The sequence below is a fragment of the Colossoma macropomum genome, unplaced genomic scaffold (assembly GCF_904425465.1).
Source record: "Colossoma macropomum unplaced genomic scaffold, Colossoma_macropomum, whole genome shotgun sequence".
Classification (NCBI taxonomy): domain Eukaryota; kingdom Metazoa; phylum Chordata; class Actinopteri; order Characiformes; family Serrasalmidae; genus Colossoma; species Colossoma macropomum.
The window spans coordinates 8,425,067-8,451,443 of NW_023494807.1; the positions used below are offsets into that span (position 1 = coordinate 8,425,067).

Here is a 26,377-nt window from a genome sequence, read left to right on the forward strand (position 1 = left end):
CTGTGAGGCGACACTTTGCTACCGTGCCGCCCTACATATATGAATATGTAATTAGACGACCAATTAGTGCTATATGCTAATGCTAAGTAGTAGAATTAGCCTTGAGATCAATGTTTTCTGTAAAAATTGTCAGTTTTGTGTGATGTATTTGTGTACTGCATGCTGAATATTGTAGTGAGAGAGCACCAGTAGGCGGAAACACAATGAGGTTGAGGCTGCAATGCTGAGCTACAGAAGCTGTAAATAACTTATAATATATCATGAAGTTATATACCACTCAAGCCAGACAGTTTAAATTTTCTTTGTATAATTCAGAGGTTGAGATGTAAACAGAGTCATTCAGAGTGGTTTGGTGTTGATTGTAGAGACTCTTTACAGTGGCTCTTTACAGGGGTGGTCATAGGAACCAGGGGTTGCCATGACTACAACACAAATAGAGCCATTTTTATTTACAATACAAAACCACCAGTGAACCTACACGTGTCTTCTGAGTTTTATAGGGAATGTTGATGATGATGGTAAAATAGTGATAAATCTGAAGAAATACGTTTTCTTTGGGGACTAGGTTGCCTTACAATGCCCTGCATGTACCCCATTCCATTCCACTGTAAAGGGTTTTTAAAAATCTATGTTTTAGGCCAAATACTTACCTAGAAACTTTACTAAAACAGTGTCTCTGACATCAGGCAGCGTATTTGTAACAATATAACGTAGTCACTTTTTATGAGAGACTCGGTAAGGTTCTCTAGAACAGAGCGTTTCACACCAAACCACTCTGAATGACTTTGGTTACATCTTAACCATTTAATAATAATTGATATATATATATATATATATATATATATATACATACATGGGTTGCTCAAACTTTTTGTCTTATAATATATAATATTATAAATAATTTTACAAAACAGTTGGAATGTTTGCTCAGTCCCAGTGCAGAGGCAGCTCTGGTGAAGTGAAGTGAAGTGAAGTGTGCTCACACTTCAGGACGGTGTGTGTCACTGTTGTGAACCGGAGAGGAGGGTTTATTTCCCTCCGGCTGACATTTGCGTCTCTGTGCTATGGAAGGAGAGGCAGTGTTGTGTGCGGTGGGAGCACTTCGTCTCTGCAGCTCCAGCTTCTTATTTGCGCCACAGGAAGGACAGGAAGGCGGGAGAGCCGGACAGGCAGCAGCGCTCCTGCTCTGTGGCCCCGGAGGTGGACGTTAGATAATGCGCTCGATCTTTTAGGAAGAGAGTTTTTTAGCAGCTCGTTTGCGGTCGAAGATGGACTGAGACGCGCTGGTGGAGCAGAAGCAGCCAGCCAGCAGGTCAGCAGCAGCGGCGGCGGCGGCGGCGGCGGCGGCGGTGTGGGGTGGGGGGGCTCAGTGCGTGTGTGGCTAAATGCTCGGAGATACGATGACCCTGCTGTCTCTCCTGGGCCGGATCATGCGTTATTTCTTGCTAAGACCGGAGACCTTGTTCCTGCTGTGCATCAGCCTGGCTCTGTGGAGCTACTTCTTCCACACGGACGAGGTGAAGACCATCGTCAAGTCGAGCCGGGACGCCGTGAAGATGGTGAAGGGGAAGGTGGCCGAGATCATGCAGAACGACAAATTCGGGGGGGTCGACGTGCTGGACGCGGAGTTCTCCAAAACCTGGGAGTTCAAGAGCAACAACGTGGCCGTGTACGCCATCCAGGGCCGGAGGGAGCACATGGAGGACCGCTTCGAGGTGCTCACCGACCTGCTCAACAAGACCCACCCGTCCATATTCGGGATCTTCGACGGCCACGGAGGGGAGGTAAGTCTGAGGGGCTGGTGGGTTCCACACGCTGCACTGACCGCGGGCTTCACAGGCTGGAGGCTTCTGAACAGGTGGATTCATCTGCTCAGGGTTATCAGGGGTAACAGACAGCACGGAGCCCGTTTGTTTAGTGTGATTATAGTGGAAGTATAGGAATAAATAAAATGATAAAAATACTAAAATGCAGTTGGATATAAAAGTTTGAAAACACCCTGGTCAAATTGCGTGTTGTGTTGATTTGAGAAGTGAGAGTAGGTGAACACATCATCCACAGGGAACTCAAATATGGCATATTTCTGCTCATTTTAGCGCACAGCTTCTATTTACTTGCTGAGCTTTTACATACTGGAAGAACATAAAATATCAAGTGTGCCATAACTTTTGCACAGGCCACGTTTTATGCTTTATTTTTTTCCCCCTAACATTTTAAATTCAGTAAATAAACAGGAACTGTGTGTTAAAATGTGCAGAAGTGTGTTCACTCAGTCAACAACATGAAATTTGAGCAGGGGTGCGCAAACCTTTGCATATGTGAATAAAACGCTAAAATTAAGAATATATGGGACCATACGTAATTCAAAATAAACATAATGAAACCAATATTTCAGATAGTCTTTGATGTTTGGCAAGCTTTTGTGAACTGCTCAGACAAAATGAAAGTTATTATTATTATTATGTTGTTGTTGTTGTTGTTGTTGTTAGAAGTAGTAGCAGTACTAGTAGTATAAAAAGTCTGCCTTTCTGTAACTTAAAACTCCACTGTGTGATCAGAAATATTTGAACTGGACCCAAGTATCATTTCAACACTGTCTTAAAGGGGAATTCCTCAGAATTTTCAAAATTTCTGCATAATTCAGTGTTTGAGAACCAAAACATCTGTTCAGAGTGAATAGCAAAAAGTTTTCTTTGGGGACTATTTTGCCTTATACCTCGGATTTGATGGATTTAAGGAATTTTGCCTTATACCTCGGATTTAATGGATTTAAGGAATTTTGCCTTATACCTCGGATTTAATGGATTTAAGGAATATGATTGTTGTTTAAAAAATGTTGTTGTTTAAAAAATAAAACAATGTTTCAAACATCAGGCAGTGAATTCATAATCATTTCATGTAATAACTTTATGTGAGGGAGCTTTTAGTGGTGGACGTCTGGTTCCTATCACCACCACTGTGAACAACTCTGTGTCTTCAGAATGGAGCATTTCACACCAAACCACTCTGAATTACTTTGTTTACATCTTTACCACTGAATTATGCAGCATTTTTGAAAAATTGGTGGAATTCCCCTGTAACATTTGGAGTGATCATTAAAAGCCACTCTTGGTCAAAAAAGTTATTTTTGTGTCATTTGTAGAGTGTTTTAGTATTTGTGTTCAGTGTATGCAGCTCTACATAAACAGATATAACTCTGTTTATAATTCAATATGTGCAACATGGATAATGTCAATGTTTAGGTATATGAAAATATATATGATCGTCTTTTGACCAAAAAACTGTGCCCACACACACACACACACACACACACACACACACACACACATACATGGTAAAACAATAGCTGAAGTTCATGCTGATGCTCTAGTGACCTCAGTGGTGACTTTGTGCTCAGTGTTGCAGCTGTCGTGCTGTGATGATATATGGAGGCAGCCCTCTCTTTCCCAAGCCTGAGCTCTTACTAATGCCTGCTGTTTTATATTGCAGCATTCACATACATAAAAACAAATAACCTTTAAAGAATTTTTTTTTTTTTTAACGTCTACACTAGGCCTGTCACAGTTATTACATACATGTGTCAACGCATTTAGAGGGCGACGGCGCGTAATGTTTGTTTATTTGATGTTTGTTAACAGCACCTTTAGAGGGCAATGGTGAGTAACGTTTGTTTATTTGATGTTTGTTAATAGCACCTTGGGCAGCACGGTGGCGCAGTGGGTAGTGCTGTTGCCTCACAGCGAGAATGGCCTGGGTTTGATTCCCAGCCGGGTGACCAGGGTCAGTTCTGTGTGGAGTTTGCATGTTCTCCCCGTGTCTGCGTGGGTTTCCTCCGGGTACTCCGGTTTCCTCCCACAGTCCAAAAACACGCAGTTAAGCTAATTGGACATGCTAAATTGCCCCTAGGTGTGAGTGAGTGTGTGAATCTGTCTGTCTGTCTGCGCTGCGATGGACTGGCGACCTGTCCAGGCCTGCCTTCCGCCCAATGACAGCTGGGATAGGCTCCAGCACCCCACCGTGACCCAGAAGGATAAGCAGTTTAGATGATGTATGTATGTAATAGCACCTTTAGAGGGCGACGGCGAGTAACATTTGTTGTTTGTTAATAACACCTTTAGAGGGCGACGGTGAGTGATGTTTGTTTATTTGATTTTTATTAATAACACCTTTAGAGGGTGGCAGTGAGTACCATTTGCTTATTTGATCTTAGTTAATAACACCTTTAGAGGGCAGCAGTGAGTAACGTTTGTTTGTCTGATGTTTGTTATTAATGACTTTAGAGAGCGGCAGTGAGTAACTTTTGTTTATTTGATGTTCATTAACGCCTTTAGAGGGCGTCGGTGAGTAACTTTTGTTTATTTGATGTTCATTAACACCTTTAGAGGGCGGCGGGTAGTAACATTTGTTAATCCGATGTTAACACATTTAAAGGGCGGCAGTGAGTGATGTTTGTTTATTTGATGTTTGTTAATAACACCTTTAGAGGGTGACGGTGAGTAACGTTTGTTTGTTTATTTGATGTTTGTTATTGACGCCTTTACAGGGCGACAGTGAGTAATGTTTGTTATTTGATGTTAATAACGTTTTCTATGTTTAGTGTTTGTTTATTTGAGCTGGATCATGTTTGCTAGGTTAGCTTCCACTTGGTTATTAGCCTTTTCGGTTAGTTTCTCTGACTTGAACACAGTTTAGCTGTCTGAGTGGGACAAACTGCATCAGCCTCGTGATTGGTGAGGGTAATGCTTACATATGCGTGACCCGAAGATTAGAACCGCCATGTTTACATCTAAAGGCGAGAATTTTGGCGAGACACATTGACTGTTTGTTTCAGAGTTATTCACAGGATGCTCGTATTGTGAATGTACTGATTGTAGATGTTTCTCAGAGCTCTATATCCAAGCCACGAACCATGTTCTTGCTCCCATTCTCAAAGCGAATCTTTGGTGTCTTGCGGATGACCTTAAATTGCTGAATCCCTGAGGCTGTCATCTTGCAGTGAGTATCTCACACCATTCTTTCTCGTCCACCAAAATCTGCCCTTCCTCCAGATTCTCCTCTTTCTTGCGCCCACTCTTTGTTTCCTTAAGAGACCCTCTGTTTGCTTTACACCCCCACCCTCACCTCGTACACCACTCCAAATGAAACTTCTCTCCAAATATAGATTTGATGATGGACAAAGTCTTTCAAGCGATAAAATGAGGATTTTCTTTCCTTCACTGTTGTCGAGAGGGATGCAGACCACTTTGTCTGACCGTGTCTCGCAGCTGGAGCGGGTTTTGCTGGACGACAGCCGGGTCTCTTGCCGCATGTGCTCTTATTTGGGGAGGATTTTAATTCGTAGTGAAAGCGTTCTCTGGGAGAAGGTGCACTTGGCTGGCATTGGGGTTTCGTCTTCATAGCTGCAGGCGACAGTTTGGGGATGTACGTTTTTTTTTTAATTTTATGCTCCTTTTGAAGTATGCAAAACGGTTGCCAGATAGAGGCTCTTTAAATGGCCTAGCTTGGCTGTGTGTTTGTTTCTACAGCGTGGAGAATCAGCGGAGTGGTGCAGAGTGTCCTCGGGCCATCGTTAAATTAAGCTCACTAGTTAGTCAGTGTGTACATGAGCTTCTGAGGGTGTCCGTAGGCGTGAAAGAGAAAGTGTGGGCTTTGTTGTTTTAATAATCCAAAAGTTTATTAAAGGATCCAACTACATTTTTTTTTCACTTTTTTGAAGACATGCGCACATATTGTCAAAATTTGGACGAAGTCTTGTTCACTGTATGGAAACTAAGCTACAAAAACAGCCCGTTTTGAATTCTACGATGTCATAAGAACCATCTCATTTACATAATCCATCTATTCAGCCTGCAAAAGTTTGGCTCCGCCCACTCACACTGAAATTATAAGGAGTGTTTCAGCTCTGAGTGAAGACATACACAGACAGCCAATCAGAACAGAGCTCATTTACATATATCAGTCCGAAAGGCACAGTAACAAAAACAGCCAGTTTAATTCTGAGGGATAAAGAGAGGCTGGAAATTGGTCATGTAAAAATTAATTATGACCATTTTTAATACATAAAATCAAACATTATAAGTGAACCTCAAGGAGAAAAAAAAAATAAAATACATGACAAATGTAGGAGATGGGTGATTTCGTATGTTGGTAGAAGAGCAATGATTCAGTGCCACAACAAAAAAAAAATAATAATATATAATAGTGATAAAATTATTCATATTATCAACTAGGGGTGGGCACCTCACGATTCGATTTGATTGCGATTCAGAGGGCTGTGATGCGATTATAAAACGATTATCGATGCATCTCAGTCAGAATTTAAGGTGGAACCAGAAAGTTCAGCGAGAAGCGACTTCAGCCTCGTAAAACAGCCGAAAGCTGAGAGACATTTTACAAGAAACTATTCAACTTTTGAGGAAAAGTTTTCTGGCGGAGATGGAAGAAAAGCGGCTATAGCTAAAGCTTAAAGCAGAGCAGAGTAAGTCAGTGTTTTCGTTTATATTGTTTAGCCTAAACAAGGACATCAACACATACTGAGACATACTGGACATTAAATGTTGTGGCTCCCAAGGTGGTTAGATTTTTGTTGAAAGGACAAAATGGCCCATTTCATGGTTTGGTTCAGTCCTGGTTTGCTGGGCCACCTCAGTTTTGTTTTACAAAGCATAACACTGTTGTCTGAACAAAACCTCATATCTCCAAAATGGTAACTTTACAGGAGAGGGAAAAACATACTTTACTTTTAATGTAAGTCAGTGGAACCAGACTTTTTTACAAGTAATTTTGAGCCATTTTTTTTGGTCCATTCTTCATGAATTTACACAGAATGTAGAGGCCAGCAGGTACTTTGAAATCATGTCAAAAAATGAAAAATGACGAAAAATCAAGATACAAAGCCAGCAGCGATAGTTTGAATGTAAGATGGACTTTTAAAAGTTCCAATGTGTTGTTGCCAATGTGAAGTGAAAATCCAGCCCAATGCACTGCATTAACAATGTTTCTTGCATTATCAGTTGTGGCAACAATGGTGACGTTTTGCCTGTTGAGTTTCCATCCAGCAGTTGCCTTTTTTAGCACATCAACCGAATGCTCACTTATTAATGGGTTGATTTCCATGTATCAGTCCTGTAGAGTGGTGTTACTCTAACAAAACTCTTTGTTGCTCCAGAAGTCCAGCCATCCTGTGTCCGGAGTGTCCCAGTTTTCCACCTGCTAGCTAGGTCTAATCACACACTGCTACCATACAGGGAGGGTGAAGGCTAGCATGACTGTCCTCCGAGACCCATTAAGCTCCACCACATCTTTTTGAGCTGCCGCTAACGCAATGTTAGGACAGCTGAACAGCTAACAACCAATTCTGTTACATCAACTAACATTAGAAGCCCACAATGGCTAGCAGAGTGAGCTTGCAGAGTGGGCTAGCAACTCTGACTCCTGGCCACGAATGGCTGTGGCATCACCAAGGATTGAGCTCGGCATCTCCTGATAAGAGGGCCAACTCTTAGATGGTTGGGTTACTCGGGAGCCTAGAGCATTGGTTTCGTTATAAAAAGCGTATCAAACTTAATGTGAAGGTTTCACCGCGATTTTCATCCATAAAAATGTACTGGATGTGAAAAATCCTCATGAATAAATAAACATTAAACTAAAATTAAGAATGTTAAATACTGTTTCTGATGCTGTTTGTCCCCCATGCTGGCAGGCCAGTGAGACATTCACACACTTGTGGCTCAATGCAGTGAGTACCCAATGGGTCTCACCACAGATCTTTGACATAAAATTTTTAGAAAAGTATAATGAAGTGCCATCACCTCAAATGCCATATGGCAGTGGTTCTCAAACAGGTCCTATATATGGCTTAGAACAGGACTGTGTCAAATCTTCATTGATGGGCATGGCCTTAAAAGCAGTAGTTCAACGGTTCCCTATAAGCATGGATATGTATATTGGCTAAGCAAGTTTTTTAGAGGTTACCGAACATCTCCACACAGTTTGAGGCAGATATCTGATTGTTTAGGCATGTTATGTGTACGATGCTAACTGCTGTATACAAGTTTTCGTTAGCTGCATTAGCATAGAAAAACTAAAGAAGCAAACATATCTTGGCTGATCCACTACATTTGGATTAGATTAGATTTTAGATTAGATTAAATTAGATTTTTTTTTGGCATATGATTCCTTTAATATCAGTACACAGTCACTGTTTTACAACATGCCACAAGTGTAGGTTCAGTGCTTATGTGATAATACAGAAGACTCACCACTCATATTAGCCCCTCAGTAACAGAGCGTGTGATGCCACAGCTCGGCCTGGGGACGCGGGCCATTTGCATATAAATAATGTCATTTTGTTAGCGCTCGGAGATGCTGATTATGGCAGAACAGAAATGGCAGGAGATCAGACTGTAATTATTGGCATCTCTGGTTTGCGCCGCACCTTGTGTGAGCCTCTATTGATTTCGAAGCCGCCCACCGCCTTCTGTGTGGGAGCCACGCCGATGTAATGATCCAGAGAGAGATACTAATGACATTGTTTCCAAGTTAGCGAGTATAGTACAACACTTCTTGCTGAATGTATACTTTTTGTTGGACAATTGGCAAATTAACATTTTAATATGTGCACTACCACATACATATGTTCAGTTTTTTTCACTTATGTATATTAAGTAGCTCGTGTTAAAGGAAATTCCAAAAAATTTGTAAAATTTCTAGATAATTTAGTTTTGTGCTTCTATAAGCTCAGGAAGTTATTACATGTAATGGTTATGAATATGCTGCCTGATGCCTGAGACATAAACTTTTGCTTAAAAGCAGTTTTAAGTTTAAGTTTTTAAAATACCATTCATGGTGGAGAGATACATGGTGGGTGAAGGCCTATTTTTTCAGGTTTCTCACTTCTTTTTTCAGATTTATCACTATTTAACCATCATCAAGATTACATATTAAAGCTCTGAAGGTTCACTGTAGGTGTAGGTTCACTGGTGGTTTTGTATAGTAAATAAAATATATATTAGTGTCGTAGTCATGGTGACCCCTGGTTCCGATCACTACCACTGTAAAGAGATCTGAGTCTCTACAATCAACTATTTCACACTAAAACACGCTGAGTCATTTCATTTACATCTCTGTTAGTGAATTGTGCAGAAATTTTGAAGAATCGGTGGAATTCCCCTTTAATTCCCCTTTAATTAAATTTTTTTTCTGCATCAAGAACTAATGTGAATATTCAAAAATTCTGACTCATCCCTGCTTCTAACCAATTGCAGTGTTTCACTGTGTGCTGTTTAGGGGTCGACCGCTGTGTGTTTTTCTGGGCCGACAGCCAGTAACTAATACTTGTAGTCAATATTTCTATTCCCAAATTTGAAGTTTATAATGTGAAAATTTATAGGAACAAAATTCCTACACGAACATTGAGGGTGCATAACGTTGAAAGAAATACTGACATGGAATGTTTGAGCATTAAAAGCTAAAATACATAGAGCTTCCAGACAGTACAAATTTGGAAATGATGAAAAAAATATAATAATACATTGCAAAATAAACTTTTAAATAAATTTAAAATTACTTTCAAATAAAGTAGTTTTGGTATTATATATGGGTATGTGTATATATGTATATGTATTTTTATCTATGTTTATTATCACTTTTATAATTTTGTTTTAAACAGAATGGAGAGACTTGGATGGGTCTTTAGGGTAAATGGTGTGTCATTTGTTAACTTTGCTAAAGCAATAAAAAGAATGTAAAAAAAAAATGTATCTGTTTTAAAATCAGATAAATAAAAAAAGACATTAAAGATATGAATAAATAGCATCCAATAATCAAGCACATAGTAATCAAGCTATAATAATAATAAGCAAGCACTAATATAAATCAAGGTGTTCTTGTAATCCAACAAAAGCAAGCTATTTTGGTCAAAATCAAGCAGGTTGATCTTCAGTCGCGATTCTCTGACGTTTTTAATATTGCAAGGCAGATCACTCTGGCGGCATGTAGCAATACAATTGCAATACTGGTATTCTGTCAGCGTCTTGCAAGCTTGACGTGTTTCTTTTGAAGTACATCATTGAAGTTCCAGCCAGAGGCCGATAGCAGAGTTTAACTAGCTGGCCCTGTGGGCGTTTTCTTTTCTTTCAGCTGATATGATTGATCCAGTGATGTGAATTCAGATTAGAAAGTGGGGCACGTCTGGAGCTGATGTTGGCAGTGAAAAGGCCTTCCGCTCTTGTTTATTTGGTCTGGCTGTTTAACCAGGTCCGCCGTGTTGGCGCTAGACTTTGTAAAGGGTCGCTCTGACTTGGCACAGTTTCTGCTTGCATGGGTTCAGGAATACACTTACACGTGCACGCACTTACTGAGCAGGACCAAAGCTGCTGACGCTTCTGACCTTCTGTCAGCGCCGGGAATCGATCAGGGACGTGGACCTCGCTCTGCTTTTCCTTCTACTAATCTCAGACGCTTGTGTTTTGCTGGAAGCTGTCAGAGACACGTCTGTCAAGCTGTCGAATTGTGCACACAGCTTGGCAGCTCGACAAAAGCAAGAAGTAGTTTCGTTGGTGGTTTTTTTTTTTCTTTCTTTTTTTTTCGGTTGTTTTTTCGCCAATACATAATGGCCCTGGATACATATCCTAGGACCAAAGGTAAAAAGTGCTGCAATTCCCTCTAGGATGTATATCTATATGTGCATAATGTGTATTTTGTATGTAAAAGCGCATCGATAACTTGACCTGGAAATGGTGCTTCAACTTGGGAAGTTATTTTTGATTAGGGCTGTCACCACTGATTATCTTAGTAATTTACAGATTATTCTGCCCTTTACTGAAGTAATCAGGTTTTATTTTTGAAGGTGAAACTATGAAAAGAGCTTAGCTGAACAGAAACATACTATGCAGAAAGTCTTTCATAGATTCCAAAATATTTTGCTGAAAAATGTAAACAGTCTGTTAGCCTGTTAGCTGTTTGCTAAGCTGTTTTGACCAAACCTTTTGCTTTATATACGTTTTGCAGAGTGTCCTGATTGGAAACGGGGTTGTATGTACATTAGTGAGATCCTGCTGGTGTGGGTTTCTTCTAATTCAGTGATGTTTAAAGAAAGGTGGCTTGAGGCTAGTATCTCCTCCTTGTGGATAATCTTTGTTCTGTTAAGCTTGGCTTGATAAAATGATCCGTGGATGCCCTGTTTATCATTTCGCATTGTGATTAGTCATTAAGTTCATTTGTGCAGAACATACATTTTAATCAATCAATTAATCAAATTTCAAATCAAGTTTGGAAATTAAATGTAAAATTTCCTCATGCATGAATTGCTTCTCAAAGGAACTGCAATTGAATCAAATCATTGTTAAGAAGTTTACACCCCTACTTGGATCTTCAGTCACTGGAACAAAGGGGAACTTGCCAGGGAGTGTAAAGAAACGCTGAGAACAACTCATGTGGGCGTCAGCACAGACTGGCCGCTGAATGTGACCGATCATGCCCCGTGCGCTTTGCTTTGTGAGTGTGTGGTGCGTGTCTTCACGGTGGAGCCTCAGGGAACGCTGATAGGAGAAGGGTGTGGGGGGGGGTGAATTGATTAGTTCCGCTGGCTTGGCTCCGGAGTTGGAGGACAAGGTTGCTGTGACCTGTGGCTAATGGAGCGTCACTGTGTTCCTCAACCTGCTCTCCTCAACCTGCTCTCCTCTACCACTCCGCCTCCTGTCTTCTCCCTTTACTTCCCTTCCGACACTCCTGCAGTTGAAAGATTTGTGTCATAGCTCATATCACAAACTTATATTGTATTAAACTCACTGACAGAGAGAAACACTTTATGTCCAAAAATATCGAGACACTAGTTTCGCTATTGATGTTCAATTTCATGCCTTGTATAATCTCCATAGAAATGTATTGACCGATAGAATAGGACGCTCTGGAGCAGCCACACATGAGCCCAAGGTCACCATGCCCAATGCCAAGCATGGGCTAGAGGGGTAAAAAAGGCGCCCAACATCGGGCTGTAGAGCAGCGTTCACTGGAGCGATGGAGCAGCAGGACAGTAGATCTCTTGCTAGCGTTGCACCGATATTGCAGTGATATTGCCGCTGATACCGGCACTTTGGTAAAGAATCAGATTAGCAGTAGGGAGGACTGATGCCATGAGTCTATGTCTGATGTGCACGCCGCCGCTGAGTGACACGTACGTGTGTGCCTGTAGATGAACCTTGGACTGAAGCAAGCAACGTGTCGGCGGTGTGGGATGCCAAGCGGTGGCGAAAATGCACATTGCAAAATCTGTAATGCCAGTATTTCGAGGGGAGATACTAGTAGTGGGTGATATCTCGGTTGGAATACTTCTGAAGGTTTTAATGTCACCAGTATGCCACAAATAAGCAACGTAAGGGAACATGCAAACAATGCTAAACATGCTAACGGCAGCCCCTCACCTGAATGGCTGAGTCAGGCGTCATTCAGTAATCCCTCTTCTCCCTCTGTGTGGTCAGTTACAGTTTGAGGTAATGTTAGTTCAGTTTGTAATCGAGGGATCAAATGTTAGAGAGAGTTATGGAAGGAACAGCCAGTCTCTTGGGGTAATGCCGTTAGCATAGCAGCCTGCTATTAAACCTAGTCCTGTACTACATTTTTATTTCTTTAGGAAACCAACCCCTAATGTTTGTCTTTCCTTTAAAGCTGTGTTATGTAAGATTTGGGGATTTGGAGACCTCTCTGGTGGAAAAGTGTAATTTCACACAACATGTGGAACAATGCTTTGTAGCGGGGGTTGTGTTTCAGCCCCCTTCCCAGAGGAGATGAATCTGATGATTGAAGCAGAATTCAAAGTGAACTCAAAACTCGGTGAAGGAGAGTGAATTGTGTACTATTGTCATCATATTTTCATGAGTATAATGTTGATTTTGAGATCATTTGAAACTTAAACATCGAGCCGGACCTTCTTTTTGAGCCTGTGTGTTTGATGATAATATGTAAAGACGTACAACGTGGTGTGGAAAAACTCTAGACCAACACCTCTGACTTTTAAATGATTATTTGAGGCTTTACAGGGTGAGTCACAGTCAGTTTTAGCCAAAAAATCATATGCAGTGCAGCTTTTACTTGTCACCCAAGTGGCTAGAGGTCATAGATATGCCTGTTAGTTTTATTCCTTCCTGGTGTCGCTGGTGTCGGGCCTTCACGTGACTCACAAGGTGTAGATGAAACATAAAGATGCACATTACTTTAAAAAATACCAAAAAGCTCCAGAATGGCGGCCGGCAAGACGAAGGAAAATGTCACACAATTATGTCCGCCTTTTAAAAGTGGATGAAAACTCCCAGCTATTTCAGCTCTGCTTTTATAGCACTGCGGGCACAAAAGAAACAACAGTCACAAGACGCCCTTTTCACCAACACGCTCTCAGATTCTTCTTTCTCAAAGAGCAGCCAGTGAGAAAGGCTTGAGTAACAACTAGAGAGGAGGAGAAAATGAAAGAAATGATGCAGTGGGGGGAGAAAAATGCTCACACCTTTATCTGCTGTTCGTTCTCTTCGGTGCTCATGTTGTCTTTCTTTCTTTCATTCTTTTTTCCTGCTGTGGAATTCTCCTCTTCTTCACCGCCTCCTTTACTCTGTGTGCACAAAGAGGGCTTTGTAAGGATGAAGGTGTGTAGATGTCACTGTACTAGAAGATTTAAATGCCTTTAGGTCTCCAGTATTACAGTATTTAGCCATTTTGAGTTTTACTCTCTAGTTTCTTTGGTCTAAACTGTCACGTTACTACAAATAGTGCATTCTTAAGTGCTACTTGAATTTGTCTGTGAATGTCACAATCCACACAACGTGAAAGGAATAGGAATAGTAGAATAAGTAGATATGGACAGAATTGACAGAATATAGGGAGTTAGCCACTCTGCCTGATTTATGAAATTGGTTGTTGGTCATAAACATCACTCTGATATGTTTAGGTGCATGGAGATTAATGATAACTCAGTTCTATAAATCTTGGTTGATGGAGAAAATTAACTGTAGATGGAAAATGAGTTGTTTGGTTTTGTGAAGCTTATACTTAGGCCCAAACCCATTTCACCCCTCACCCCTACCACTTAGCCCTTACCCCTCCGTTTTGCATGTTCACGTCTAGGGGAAGAGTGTCCTGATTTTGTTGAGATAGAGGGGTAGGGCGAAGTGTTAGATGGCTGTGCAAGCGACTAAAGAAACCCACAAATGTGAGAATTTTCTTCGTTCTTTCATTTGTGCTGATGTCTCAGTAGTGAGCTCGCTAAATTTCCTGTTCCACCTTAAATGGTGCAGCAGTTACATTCCTCAGGCATCAGAACTGCTGCACTTTTTAAGGTGGAACAGGAAAACATGAATGAAAAGCTGGTGAATATCTGACTTCAGCTTCATATCACTGCAGAATTAGCGGTGGGCGATGATAAATAATTGCCCCCCCCCTTTTTGAAGACATATGATTCCCTAAATGTAACTAAAGCCCAGCAGTGGGGAGCTGAACTTTACCCTCCTCTGCTGTCACTGCAGACTGGCAGGGTCGCCTACAGAGCAGTGCTAGTAGCCTAGAGGGTCCCATTTCACAGGGAAGATTTCAACCACTACCCCTTGTAGCTCAGTTCCAAGGGGCAAGGTGATCCTTGAAAATAAGGGGTAGGGATAAACATAAGAAATGGGATTGGGCCTTCATCAGGAACCATCACTAAAGGTTGTACTTACTCTAGGTGTTCTGTTCTGTACTCGTTCACGTTTGACCCTTGAAGTCCAGTTCGTTTGTCGTGTGAGAGGGCTGTGTGTCATCACCCAAAATGACTCCAAATAAGCCATTAAGTACGTACGATCTTGAGCTACATTGTGCTCTGTGAGAGAACTTTTCACCAACACAAAATGTTGTGTCGTGATAACATAAGCATGCTTGGGCCCAGAACGTTAAGCACAATGTGAGCGCAGGGCAGTGGGCGAGTAGAGAGTGGGGACAGTCCCACCACATAATGCAAACATTTTGGGGCTCATCTGCATGTTACAGCCTTCTGTGGAATTGCCTGAGGTGGATATATTGGTAATTATCAGCAAATTATATATTGTCCAGCCCTAGTGAGGTGTCTGTCGCTTTCTCTGCAAGTAAACCAGCTTTATCAGGGGCAAATGGACACCTTAGTTGGTTTATTATCATTCAGAACTAATTGCCTGCTCGAAAGAGGCAGCAGTAGGGTGGGCCGAGGGGGCCAGGGGGTTACTGTGATCTTGCACAGATGAGTTTGCTTACGATATAATACAGTGTGTCGGTTTTATGGAGTGGGATATGTGTGTGTTTACGGTGGTTATAAATAAGTGTGAGCTGCGGATACATGAATGTGTGGGTGAAAGTGATGACGCTGCGTAAATTCAGAATCAGCTTGTTTGTGTAACGCTGGAATAGAATTACCTCAGTGTGTCTCTAAATCTCTCTCTCTTTTACTCTTTCTCTCTCTCTCTCTCACTCTCTCTGTTCCTGTAAGTAGCTATTAAGTCTTAAAATATTAGCTTTCTTTGTCTGCTTTGCGACGGCTGCAACAACAAAAAACAATCAGTGTTGATGATATTGCCAGTTTCAAATTCAGTTAAACATTCAGCGTTTTTAGTTGCTGTTTTTGAGTCATTCAGCCACAAATTTGGTCATTCAGTCACCTAGTAAGTAAGTCATTTAATCATTCATCCACACATCCGGGCACTCAGTCACATGATCATTCACTCTTGATTATTTAGGCATTTCATTCACTCAGTCACTGACTCACTCAGTCATTTGGTCAATCAAATACTTGATCATTCAGCAACGTATTTGGTCACTCAGTCATTCAGTTACTAAACATTTACTCATGTGGTCACTGTCATTTAGCCAATCTGTCACTCAGTTATGCTGTTATTTGGTCATTCAGTCACTGGCTCACTCTGACACTTAATCATTCATTCACTCAGTCATTCACTCGCTCACTCAGTCAGTCACTTATTCAATCACTCAGTCATTCAGTCACTCACTCAGTTACTCAGTCACTCAGTCATTCACTCAGTCAGTCACTCAGTTACTCAGTCACTCAGTCAGTCACTCAGTTACTCAGTCACTCAGTCACTCACTCAGTTACTCAGTCACTCAGTCACTCACTCAGTTACTCAGTCACTCAGTCATTCACTCAGTCACTCACTCAGTTACTTAGTCACTTGGTCATTCACTCAGTCAGTCACTCACTCACTCAGTCACTCAGTCATTCAGTCACTCACTCAGTCACTCAGTCACTCACTCAGTTACTCAGTCACTCAGTCACTCACTCAGTTACTCAGTCACTCAGTCATTCACTCAGTCACTCACTCAGTTACTTAGTCACTTGGTCATTCACTCAGTCAGTCACTCACTCACTCAGTCACTCAGTGATTCAGTCACTCACTCAGTCACTCAGTCACTCACTCAGTTACTCAGTCACTCAGTCACTCACTCAGTTACTTAGTCACTCAGTTACTCAGTCACTCAGTCAGTCACTCAGTTACTCAGTCACTCAGTCACTCACTCAGTTACTCAGTCACTCAGTCACTCACTCAGTTACTCAGTCACTCAGTCATTCACTCAGTCACTCACTCAGTTACTTAGTCACTTGGTCATTCACTCAGTCAGTCACTCACTCACTCAGTCACTCAGTCAGTCACTCACTCACTCAGTCACTCAGTCATTCAGTCACTCACTCAGTCACTCAGTCACTCACTCAGTTACTCAGTCACTCAGTCACTCACTCAGTTACTCAGTCACTCAGTCATTCACTCAGTCACTCACTCAGTTACTTAGTCACTTGGTCATTCACTCAGTCAGTCACTCACTCACTCAGTCACTCAGTCATTCAGTCACTCACTCAGTCACTCAGTCACTCACTCAGTTACTCAGTCACTCACTCAGTTACTTAGTCACTTGGTCATTCACTCAGTCATTCAGTCACTCACTCAGTTACTCAGTCACTTGGTCATTCACTCAGTCATTCAGTCACTCATTCAGTTACTCAGTCACTCAGTCATTCAGTCACTCACTCAGTCACTCAGTCATTCACTCAGTTACTCAGTCACTCAGTCACTCAGTCATTTATTTACTGAGTCACTCAGTCATTCAGTCACTCAGTCATTCAGTCACTCAGTCATTCAGTCACTCAGTCATTGTCACTCAGTCATTCAGTAATTCAGTCACTCAGTCATTCAGTCATTTGTTCATCCAGTTATTCAGTCATTTAGTCACTCACATTGAATTCTCTCAGCCTTGTGAGTGGTCTAGCAGTGATATGCATTTGATGGCTTTGTGTGTGTGTAGACTGACTCTCGTTCACCTGTGTTTAGAAGCTGATGGACTGCTTGGCTGCTGTCCAGCGTCCTGCTGCTGGAGTGTCCAGATGTAGCTGCAGGTTGGCAGGGTGGCTCAGAGGAGACGCTTAAATATTCAGCAGATGTGCTGATATGAAGACGCTCTTCACACAGCAGATGAAAGGATTCTGCTCAGATTAATCATAGCAGCGTGAGGACGAGGGCTACTTCATTAGTGTGTGTGTGTGTTTGTGTGTGTGTTTGTGTGTGTGTTTGTGTGTGTGTTTGTGTTTGTGTTTGTGTGTGTGTGTGTGTGTGTGTGTGTGTGTGTGTGTGTGTGTGTGTGTGAGGATCATAAAGGCGGCTGTGTTTCAGTTTCACTCTCACAGCATTTTAAACTTTTCCAGAGAGCAAACAAAGGCCTAGCAGTACAGCAGATATTAATACATGCTGTTAGTTTTTGAGGAGAAATATGCATTTTTCATTAAAAACATCAAAAATAAGGGAAAATTCTTAACAGTAATAAGAATCTAACGCTGTGTGCTGGGAAAACTGTGTGCTGGGACTTGTTTTAAAGAGCCATATCCTGTATTCGTGTTGTTTTTGTTTTATTTTCCCGCCCCTGGTGTCCCCTTACAATGTTTGTGTGGTTTTATGCACCGAAAACAGCCATCATTCATTTTAACATCACCATTTTTTAGCTCTTTATTTGTATTACTGCACCATTAAACATATATATGTATATATATATATGAGCTCAGTTCTGATTGGCTGTGCCGCACTGAGAAAGCAGTCCAGGCTGAAACATTCCTTATAACTTTGGTGTGAGTGGGCGGAGCTAAACTGATGTAGGCTGAAAATGGGTATTTGTTAAGGTCTCTGTTCTCGAGACATTGCAAAAGCAATGATTTGAAAACAGGCTATATTTGCAGCTTAGTTTTCATGTATGGACTGTATGGACTGGGGAATAAAAGACATTGTTTACATGCTACATCAAATCCTTTTATTTCAGGAAAATTCTGTTTTTTTCAGAATATTGGCTCTTTTAACAGATAATGCGTTATAATGTATTGCAACATGGTCTCTATCTACTGCAGCTGTAGCATACAGTCAAATACCACAGACAATCATTTCAGTACGTTCCCTCTATTTCTTAAAAGAACAAATACTGTTGACTCAAAACATGCTCATCATACTCAATGGGCGAGTACTGAAGCATCTGCCCGTTGGCTTCTATTATGAGCAAATGTTTTTTCTGTTGTTGTACTGAGTAGAAGGATCACATGGAAATGATTGTCTGTGGTATTTGACTGTATGTTGCAGATGCAGCAGATATTGATAATGTTGAAAAATCACTGTACTAGCTATACAAAAAAAGTCAAATTTGGATTAAGAGTCATTCTGTGCAGGTTAAAATAGGGCTGCTGCAGGTCTCAGATTTAGTTCATTGTTTTTAATATGTTGCTTAAGAACTAAAATGTCTGTAAAGTATTTCAGATGAATTATAAAATGATCACATACTTTCACAGAAAACATTAATATTCTCTAATTAAAAGAACATTTTTACTGGAAAGCCATGTTTGGGGTTTAATGTCTCCAGAAATATGATTCCCATCCACATGAGATTTGGTAGAGATAAAGACAAACATGTGTTCTCTGTCTACGTGCTCAGAAGCTGTAACAGAAAATTCATTTTGTCTTCATGGGGTCTTCAACGTAGGGGGGGGGGATTTCCAAAATTCTGTGCTCATAGTTACAACTTTAATAGACACAGGCACTGAAAGCAGTTTGTGCTTCAACTTGATGTTCATCCAATCAAAAGGTATGAAAATAATGACAGTAAGATATGATAAGTTCGCACTTTTGGCTGTTTTAAATGGAGATTTGTTGGTAAAAGCATATAAAATTGTCTGATATGTTTACAGTTTATGAGCTCTTAATAAGCCATATGAGCCTTATGTTTTGCCTGATATAATCTACATGAAATTGGACATGTTTATATGCTATCACTGCTATAGAAGTATAAATGAAAGCACATTAAAATGCACTACATGTCAGCAACCCTCATTCATTCTAATTCCAAAGAAAACAGTTCAGTTGATGTAATAAAAAGATGTACAGTGTACATTTCGAGTCATTATAACTGTACAGTTTGCACTTCAGACCGCTTTATTATTGCCATTGTTCATGTTTCTGTGAACTGAACTTTTTCCTGACTTCAGCTCTTCATCAAAACTGACATTTTTTCCTCTCTTAATACTTTTTTTTTTGTTACATGCCAAATGCAAATCTTTGACATTTCCTCTATCTCTGAATGGGAGGTGGTGCAGAAAGCGCCGCTGATGTTCTCTTTGAAAAAAAAACTCCAACGGCTATGATGTCAGTTTTCTCTTTCTCCAACGTTTCTGACCTTTTCGTATGTTTCATTCCGGTTCCCCGGCTTTTGTTTGCTCTGTTTGCCGGAGGACGGTGGGGGACGTCTGAGGAGCGGAGAGCTCCTGTGGAATTTTACAAACTCGCCCGTCTCTCTTGCTCCAAGCGTCCTGGTTCTCTTGGGACTGTGGTTGCGGGTGGCACACTTCCACAGTCAGAGGGTTTCTTTGTTTTTTTAATACTATTTTGAGCTTTTTAAAAGCTCAGCTGCTGGTGCAGTCCACTCTTCTTTTTGGTGCGTTCTCTGTGGAAACAGTTCTGCGTATGTGTTATTTGACTACATTATTAATCAAGTCATCCAAGGATTATTTTATAAGCTAAATCTATACAAAATCATCATTTATAGGGTGCTTTCTATTAGGAGGTGTCTGTCCCAAACCCTACATTTACACTTAATAAAAACAAAATAATACTTATATTTTTTTATTATTCTTAATTATTTTTAAAGAGCTTTTTTCATTTTTTGTAAAGTTGAGATTTCGATTTTTCATATTTTTAAGGTTTTAATAAAAACTCTGTCCCATGTTTTCATGTCACTACAGAAACACAGTTTTAGTCTGTGAGTGGGACCTTATTTTAGCCACGCCTCTGCATTTTAGAGCAGGAAGTCAGTCTGCATCCCTGTCCCTCATGGCCACATGGTGAGCAGTTAGATCCCATTATTTTGAAGTAAATGTGTCCCAAAGTCTGAAAATCAGTGTGGATCATTAAGAGCTGTCACTACCGAAACACACATTTCTGCAGTTTAGTAACGTTTTTTGTGTTTTAGTGAAAATTATGATGATTTTATGTGTGTACAGCTGTTCAAAGCTGTGATTGCTAGTCATGCTAGCGTTTTAAAGTTCTACTCACAGTTAGCTAAAACAGTCACTACTGAAACAGTCACTACTGAAACAGTCACTACTGAAACATTCGGTAAAGTTTCAGTAGTGTTATGATTTGAACATTCCGCTATGCTGCTACCAAAACAATCACTTGTTTTAGTAAATTAAACATAATTCAGGTAAAAGGTCACTCAAAGCAGAAAGATTTTAGTCTAAAGTCCGAATGTGTTTTCAACTCTGAACCAGTTTGGTAGAACAATCAATATAGCAGTTAGCAGTGGGACAGGCCATGTTGATTTCTGCAACAACAGTGTGTCTGATGTTCTAAACGTCCTCAAAAACACACTTCCCAAGAATTCACTCAGACGGAGTGGTCTCTGGAGGCATGGGTGATTTAAAAGCCCTGCTCTGTGTGTTTTTATGTAAGGAATCCAGTTAAAATTCATTAGCAAACATGACAAGAAGGCCTTGCCACTAAATAATTCAGAGGTTTTTTCCCCCCCACAAACTGCCTTATGAAACTTCTCTATAAAAATACTTGCCACTTCCAACTAATCGTCACAGGAACACAGGATTCTTTCTGCTTTCCTGTCTCCAATCCAGACCAGGGGGGCAGTTTTAACTTCAAACCCAGCACAGGGGAAGTCTAAACACTCCATCGTTTAGTTTGGCTCTGTTTTTTTGGCTCCATCCTTCATTCCTATTGCATTTTGCTACAGTCATTTCACTCTGCGTCCTAGCGTGCGTGTCCTTCTCCTCTCAATAGAGCCATCCAGCTCTTTTGAGTGTGTGCCGGTCTCTCCGGCCGTTCTTTTATGCGGGTTAGGCTCCTTGTCTCTCTCGATGTCAGCTCGGCTTTCAGAAAAGAACAAGGCCTGACGTCTCAGACTTACATAAGAGGAGCCACACGCTGAGTAATGCGTTTAGAAGGGTCTCCCGCATGTCTAAAGTCGTTAAAGAGTTATTCATTTTGAGTGCGTGGAAAGTGATCTCTGCTCAGTAGAACTGCAGCGATTACTTCTAGAGTCAATAAGCTTGAGCCAACTTACGATAGTATCAGGAATCGCTGATAGATTGCATCTGTTATGGTGGCTGTGAAGTTGGACAATTTAAACTACAATAATCATGCTGTAAAAGGTGTGTTCTTTTCTTTTAGTGGTATATCAGTCCTGTCTTCCGAAAATGGATAGACGCCAGCTACAAGGGTGCATTAGGTCATTCTTCCCCCTCCAAAACTAAAGGGGGTGGGGTAACCCCCTCTCCAGTTCTAGTGCATGAAACTGCATAGGAATCTAGAAACTAAAGTAGGGATTTCACGCTGGGTTGCCATATTTGTAGTTTTCCCGTCAAATTGGGCTAGTTTGAAAGTGCAGTCACAGGTGGAAATTATATATTTATTATATATATTTTTTGGGCTACTTTCTAAATGTACCATAGCCGCAGGAAATGTTTGATAATTTGCAATAGGAAATGACAGTGGATCTTCTTATTAATTGATCCAAGTGTTGAATAGCTTTTTTTTTGGGTTTTATATATTTTTTTTTTTTTTTTTTTTTGGGAAAGTGGCAGCTCTTGCTCGCCTGGCACTACTATCGCCCATCAGTGGCCTTTTTTACATGCAAAGATTTTTGCCAATTATATAATAAGACTGAGGTGTTTATATGCTCATTCTACTCAACGTGATGTCTACATGCTCACTACAAGTAATCAAATTTATGCATATGCGTAGGTAATCACTTGGTGTAGACGTTACCATGACAACCAGCATCACGTGAGTACAGTCAGAGTGAGACGAGCAGCAGTGAGCAGCACTTGTGTTTTTAAGTACTTTAAAATGACGTCAGACTCAGGAAAGCGTCCTTCACATGTCCTTATTAAAGAAGGACGAGAGGAAGACGTTGTGTTCTGAGACACATAAGCTGGACGTCCGTCCCACCGCCGTCTTTTAAAAATCAGAGCATAAACTTTGTCTCCTCTGCAGACCAGTTTCTGCTTCGCCATGTTGAACGGTATAAACTTTCACTATGACGTGACGCACGTGATCAGAACGTACTTAAACTTTCCGATTGGGAATGTAATCAGATACAGGTGTTTACACGGATATTATTCTTCTATTTAACAGATTATTCACAGGATTACCCACCTCGTTCAATCAGATAGAAACTGTATTCCGAATGGCCTCGATCCGACTAGACTGTTCCGATTGAGGTGTATACATGGATGTATTCTTTTCCAGTTGAGCTATTAGTCAGATTATTAATGGATTATTAGGCTGCACGTAAATGTGGCTAGTGATGAATAGGGAGCGCGATTGGACGGTGGCATAAAAAAAGCTGATGCATCTTTTACAGTGCTATCCACATGGTCATTCTGACAGATTGCAGTTAAGGCAAGAAACTGAAATCTAAACCAAGACCTGCAGCTAAAAGACCTGATCTGACCACTCCCTACTGGTGCTTGCTAAATCTGAAACCTTACAGAGAGTCAGAGAGGGATATCTATCCCTTAATGTGGCCAAGAACCACCTACTTCGTTGGGAACGGTCCGTTTGATTGATGTGCAAATAATCTAATGTGATAGAGGCAGATTTTCAAAACGGGTCTGGAACATAAACAAGCCTCAGGAAACACGTTAGTATGTGTTTGCAAATTCAGACTATATCTTGCTTCTAAGGGTTCAGTCACAGCGAGCACAGCCTGATGTTGTACATGAAGAATCGGCCCGAACCCGCCCCGAAACATAATTATCGAGCCCTGTTGGGTAGCAGATCTCTAGAGGATTTGTGGTGATATGGCTTCTGTTATTTTTGTTGCACCATAAAAGATGAAATTGCTTGTCACACAAATGGAACTATGGCAGCAAAATGAGAAGTTAGTTAATTAATCAAATAGTCGTTGATGGTTATCATAATAAATTACACCGATCAGGCATAACATTATGACCACCTCTTTGTTTCTACACTCACTGTCCATTTTATCAGCTCCACTTACTATATAGGTGCACTTTGTAGTTCTACAATTACAGACTGCAGTCCATCTGTTTCATCTGTTGCAGTAACACTGATGTGGTGGTGGTGTGTTAGTGTGTGTTGCGCTGGTCTGAGTGGATCAGACACAGCAGTGCTGCTGGAGTTTTTAAACACCTCAGTGTCACTGCTGGACTGAGAATAGTCCACCAACCAAAAATATCTGTCCTGTGGGCAGCGTCCTGTGACCACTGATGAAAGGACTAGAGGATGACCAGCACAAACTGTGCAGCAGCAGATGAGCTATCGTCTCTGACTTTACATCTACAGGGTGGACTGACAAGGTAGGAGTGTCTAATAGAGTGGACAGTGAGTGGACAGTGTTTAAAAACTCCAGCAGCACTGCTGTGTCTGATCCACTCAGAACAGCTTGTCAGTGTTACTGCAGTGAATGATCCACCACCCAAATAGTACCTGCTCTGTGAGGGTCCATGGGGGGTCCTGACCACTGAAGAACAGGGTAAAAGGGGGCTAACAAAGTATGCAGAGAAACAGATGGACTACAGTCTGTAACTGTAGAACTACAAAGTGCACCTATATAGTAAGTGGAGCTGATAAAATGGACAATGAGCATAGAAACAAGGAGGTGGTCATAATGTTATGCCTGATCGGTGTACATGACAGTACTCTTTTCTGAGTATAGGATGGGTTTGGTCAGTATTTCAACACCAAACAACTGCATGGATCATAGATAAGACAGATTTAGACCACTTATATGGAACCTGCACAAACTGCGTAGTAACAAGTAACTGAATTGGATGGCAGCCCTTGATGCCATTCTCACTTTATTGATGTTTTTTTACTTATTATTTTTGCCTTTTGTGACAGGAGGAGACATGAAAATGAAATATCATATGTCTTGCAACAGTATCATGAAGTTGCCATGATATTGCCTTAGTTAGATATTGCCCTACAGGTCAGCACTAAGCCTTAAAGGACTGACAACGGCACACCAGGTTGCTAATAGCTTCTGGGATGGTGAGTAGAAAGTGGTCTAACAATGAAAGTACCCCAAGAATGAAAGAGTTTCTGTGGAAGCATCTGACGCGGCCCCCTCCTATGGCCCAGAAAAGCGTAAGGGGGTGGATGGGTAAAGCAAAGGGGTCACGACTGCCCCCCGCGCCTTCATTGTGTTCTGTACAGGCCCGGAGTTGGACACTGCTGCGCTGGCCTCTACTCTGTTTGTTCTCTCCGAGTGTGTGTGCGTGTATGTAGGGTTAGACATTGCCGCATCTCCGTGGAGGCTCTGGTGACTCCAGCAGAGACGCCTTCACTGAGGGGGGGAGAGCTGCCAAACCTGGCTACCTTCACCCAGAGGATGAGGCAGGACTTGGGAGTGAGATGCAGTGTTAAAGGAATAGTTCTTAGCTTTACTTAAGAATGTACCTCCCCTTTATGGCTTTAAAAAAAGTGCTAAATCTTATCTCAAAACTATTGTAAAAGCAATGTCACACAGTATATTCATAACCACTTCATGTAATAACTTTCTGTGAGGGAGCTTTTAGAGGTGGATGTCTGGTTCCTATCACCACCACTGTGAACAATTCTGCCTCTGTAAGTTTCTCTAGAACCACCAAACCACTCTGAATGACTTTGCTTACATCTTAACCATCTAATTATGCAGACATTTTCCACATTAATTGCACTTTAATGCCTCTAAAAGCTCCCTCACACAAAGTTATTATATGAAGTGGTGGTGAAAATGTTGTCTGATGCCTGAAAGATTGGTTTATTATAGATTTATACGTTTTTTGTATTTTTAAAAATCCATTAATGGTAGAAAGGGACATTTAAGGGCTTTATAAGGTAAAATAGTGCCTGAGGAAAATCAGTTTTTTTAGATTTACCGCTATTTTACATCTTTGTTCCATTTTATCCCGCATTAGATTCTGCTCACAGTACTCAAATATTGTACCGATTTAGACTTTCGACTTGGCTCAAAGCTTCACTTCAGTGCAGTGTGTATTTATATATTTTCAAAGAATGAAACGCAAACTGTACCTAGTCAGCGATGCTGGTTCATGGCTGGCTGGTTGCAGCTGGAGCTTCAGACTGATTTAACAGTGCAGCTCGCATTAGAGCAGAGACCCACATGTTTATTAATGGCAGATTAGGAGCAGAGTAATCAGGTCATTCAGAGGAGCTGAAGGCTTTGCGCTGCTGCTTCCAAAGGCATCAAATGTGCCTTCCTTCATCAGGAGAGCGGGTCTGTAGCACAATAGGATTACAGTCAGTCTGGAGGAATGTTGTGATTAGGTCTAATCTGTGGAGCATCACATGAGTAGCTTATGATTACTTCGCTTTGAGGGGCTTAAATTTCACACGTCTTCTGAGTGCTTATATGTAACATTGATGATGGTAGTATGGTGGTAAATTTGTTAGTGGCTAGTTTGCTCTACAGCACCCTGCATGCACCCCTCCACCATAAATGGATTAAAAAAAACAAAACATTTTTAAACATGTTTTAGGCCAAAGCCTTCTCAAAACTATCATACAGGCATCAGGCAGTGAATTCATAACCATTTCATGTAATAAGTTTCTGTGAGGGAGCTTTTAGAGGGTGGCGTCTGGTTCCTATCACCACCACTGTGAACAGTTCGGACTCGGTAAGTTTCTCTGGAACAGAGCATTTCACACCAAACCACTCTGAATGACTTTGTTTAACTGTTTAATTATGCAGATTTCATTTTTTTCTTTGAATGACACATATAGAACTAGCCTATACAGTGACCACAAAGTGTTTACTAAAATCTTTTATTTTAGATTTTTTCAAATTAGTTCATTTACACACTGAAGACTGAAGA

The 26,377-nt window shown here is 41.1% G+C and overlaps 1 protein-coding gene across 2 annotated transcripts in view; it reads left to right on the forward strand.

Moving 5' to 3' along the window:
• Positions 1-1,010: 1,010 nt before the first annotated feature.
• The window catches only part of ppm1lb (protein phosphatase, Mg2+/Mn2+ dependent, 1Lb), a 118,417-nt gene continuing 93,050 nt past the window's right edge, over positions 1,011-26,377 (forward strand). Inside the window, exon 1 of one of the 2 annotated variants that reach the window (XM_036556853.1) lies at positions 1,011-1,784. In XM_036556853.1, coding sequence (XP_036412746.1) covers positions 1,386-1,784 — 399 coding nt within the window. In that variant the 5' untranslated portion in view covers positions 1,011-1,385. Of the gene's footprint in view, positions 1,785-10,165; positions 10,644-26,377 lie in introns of those variants that run through there. The other variant, XM_036556854.1, reaches the window with a different exon arrangement.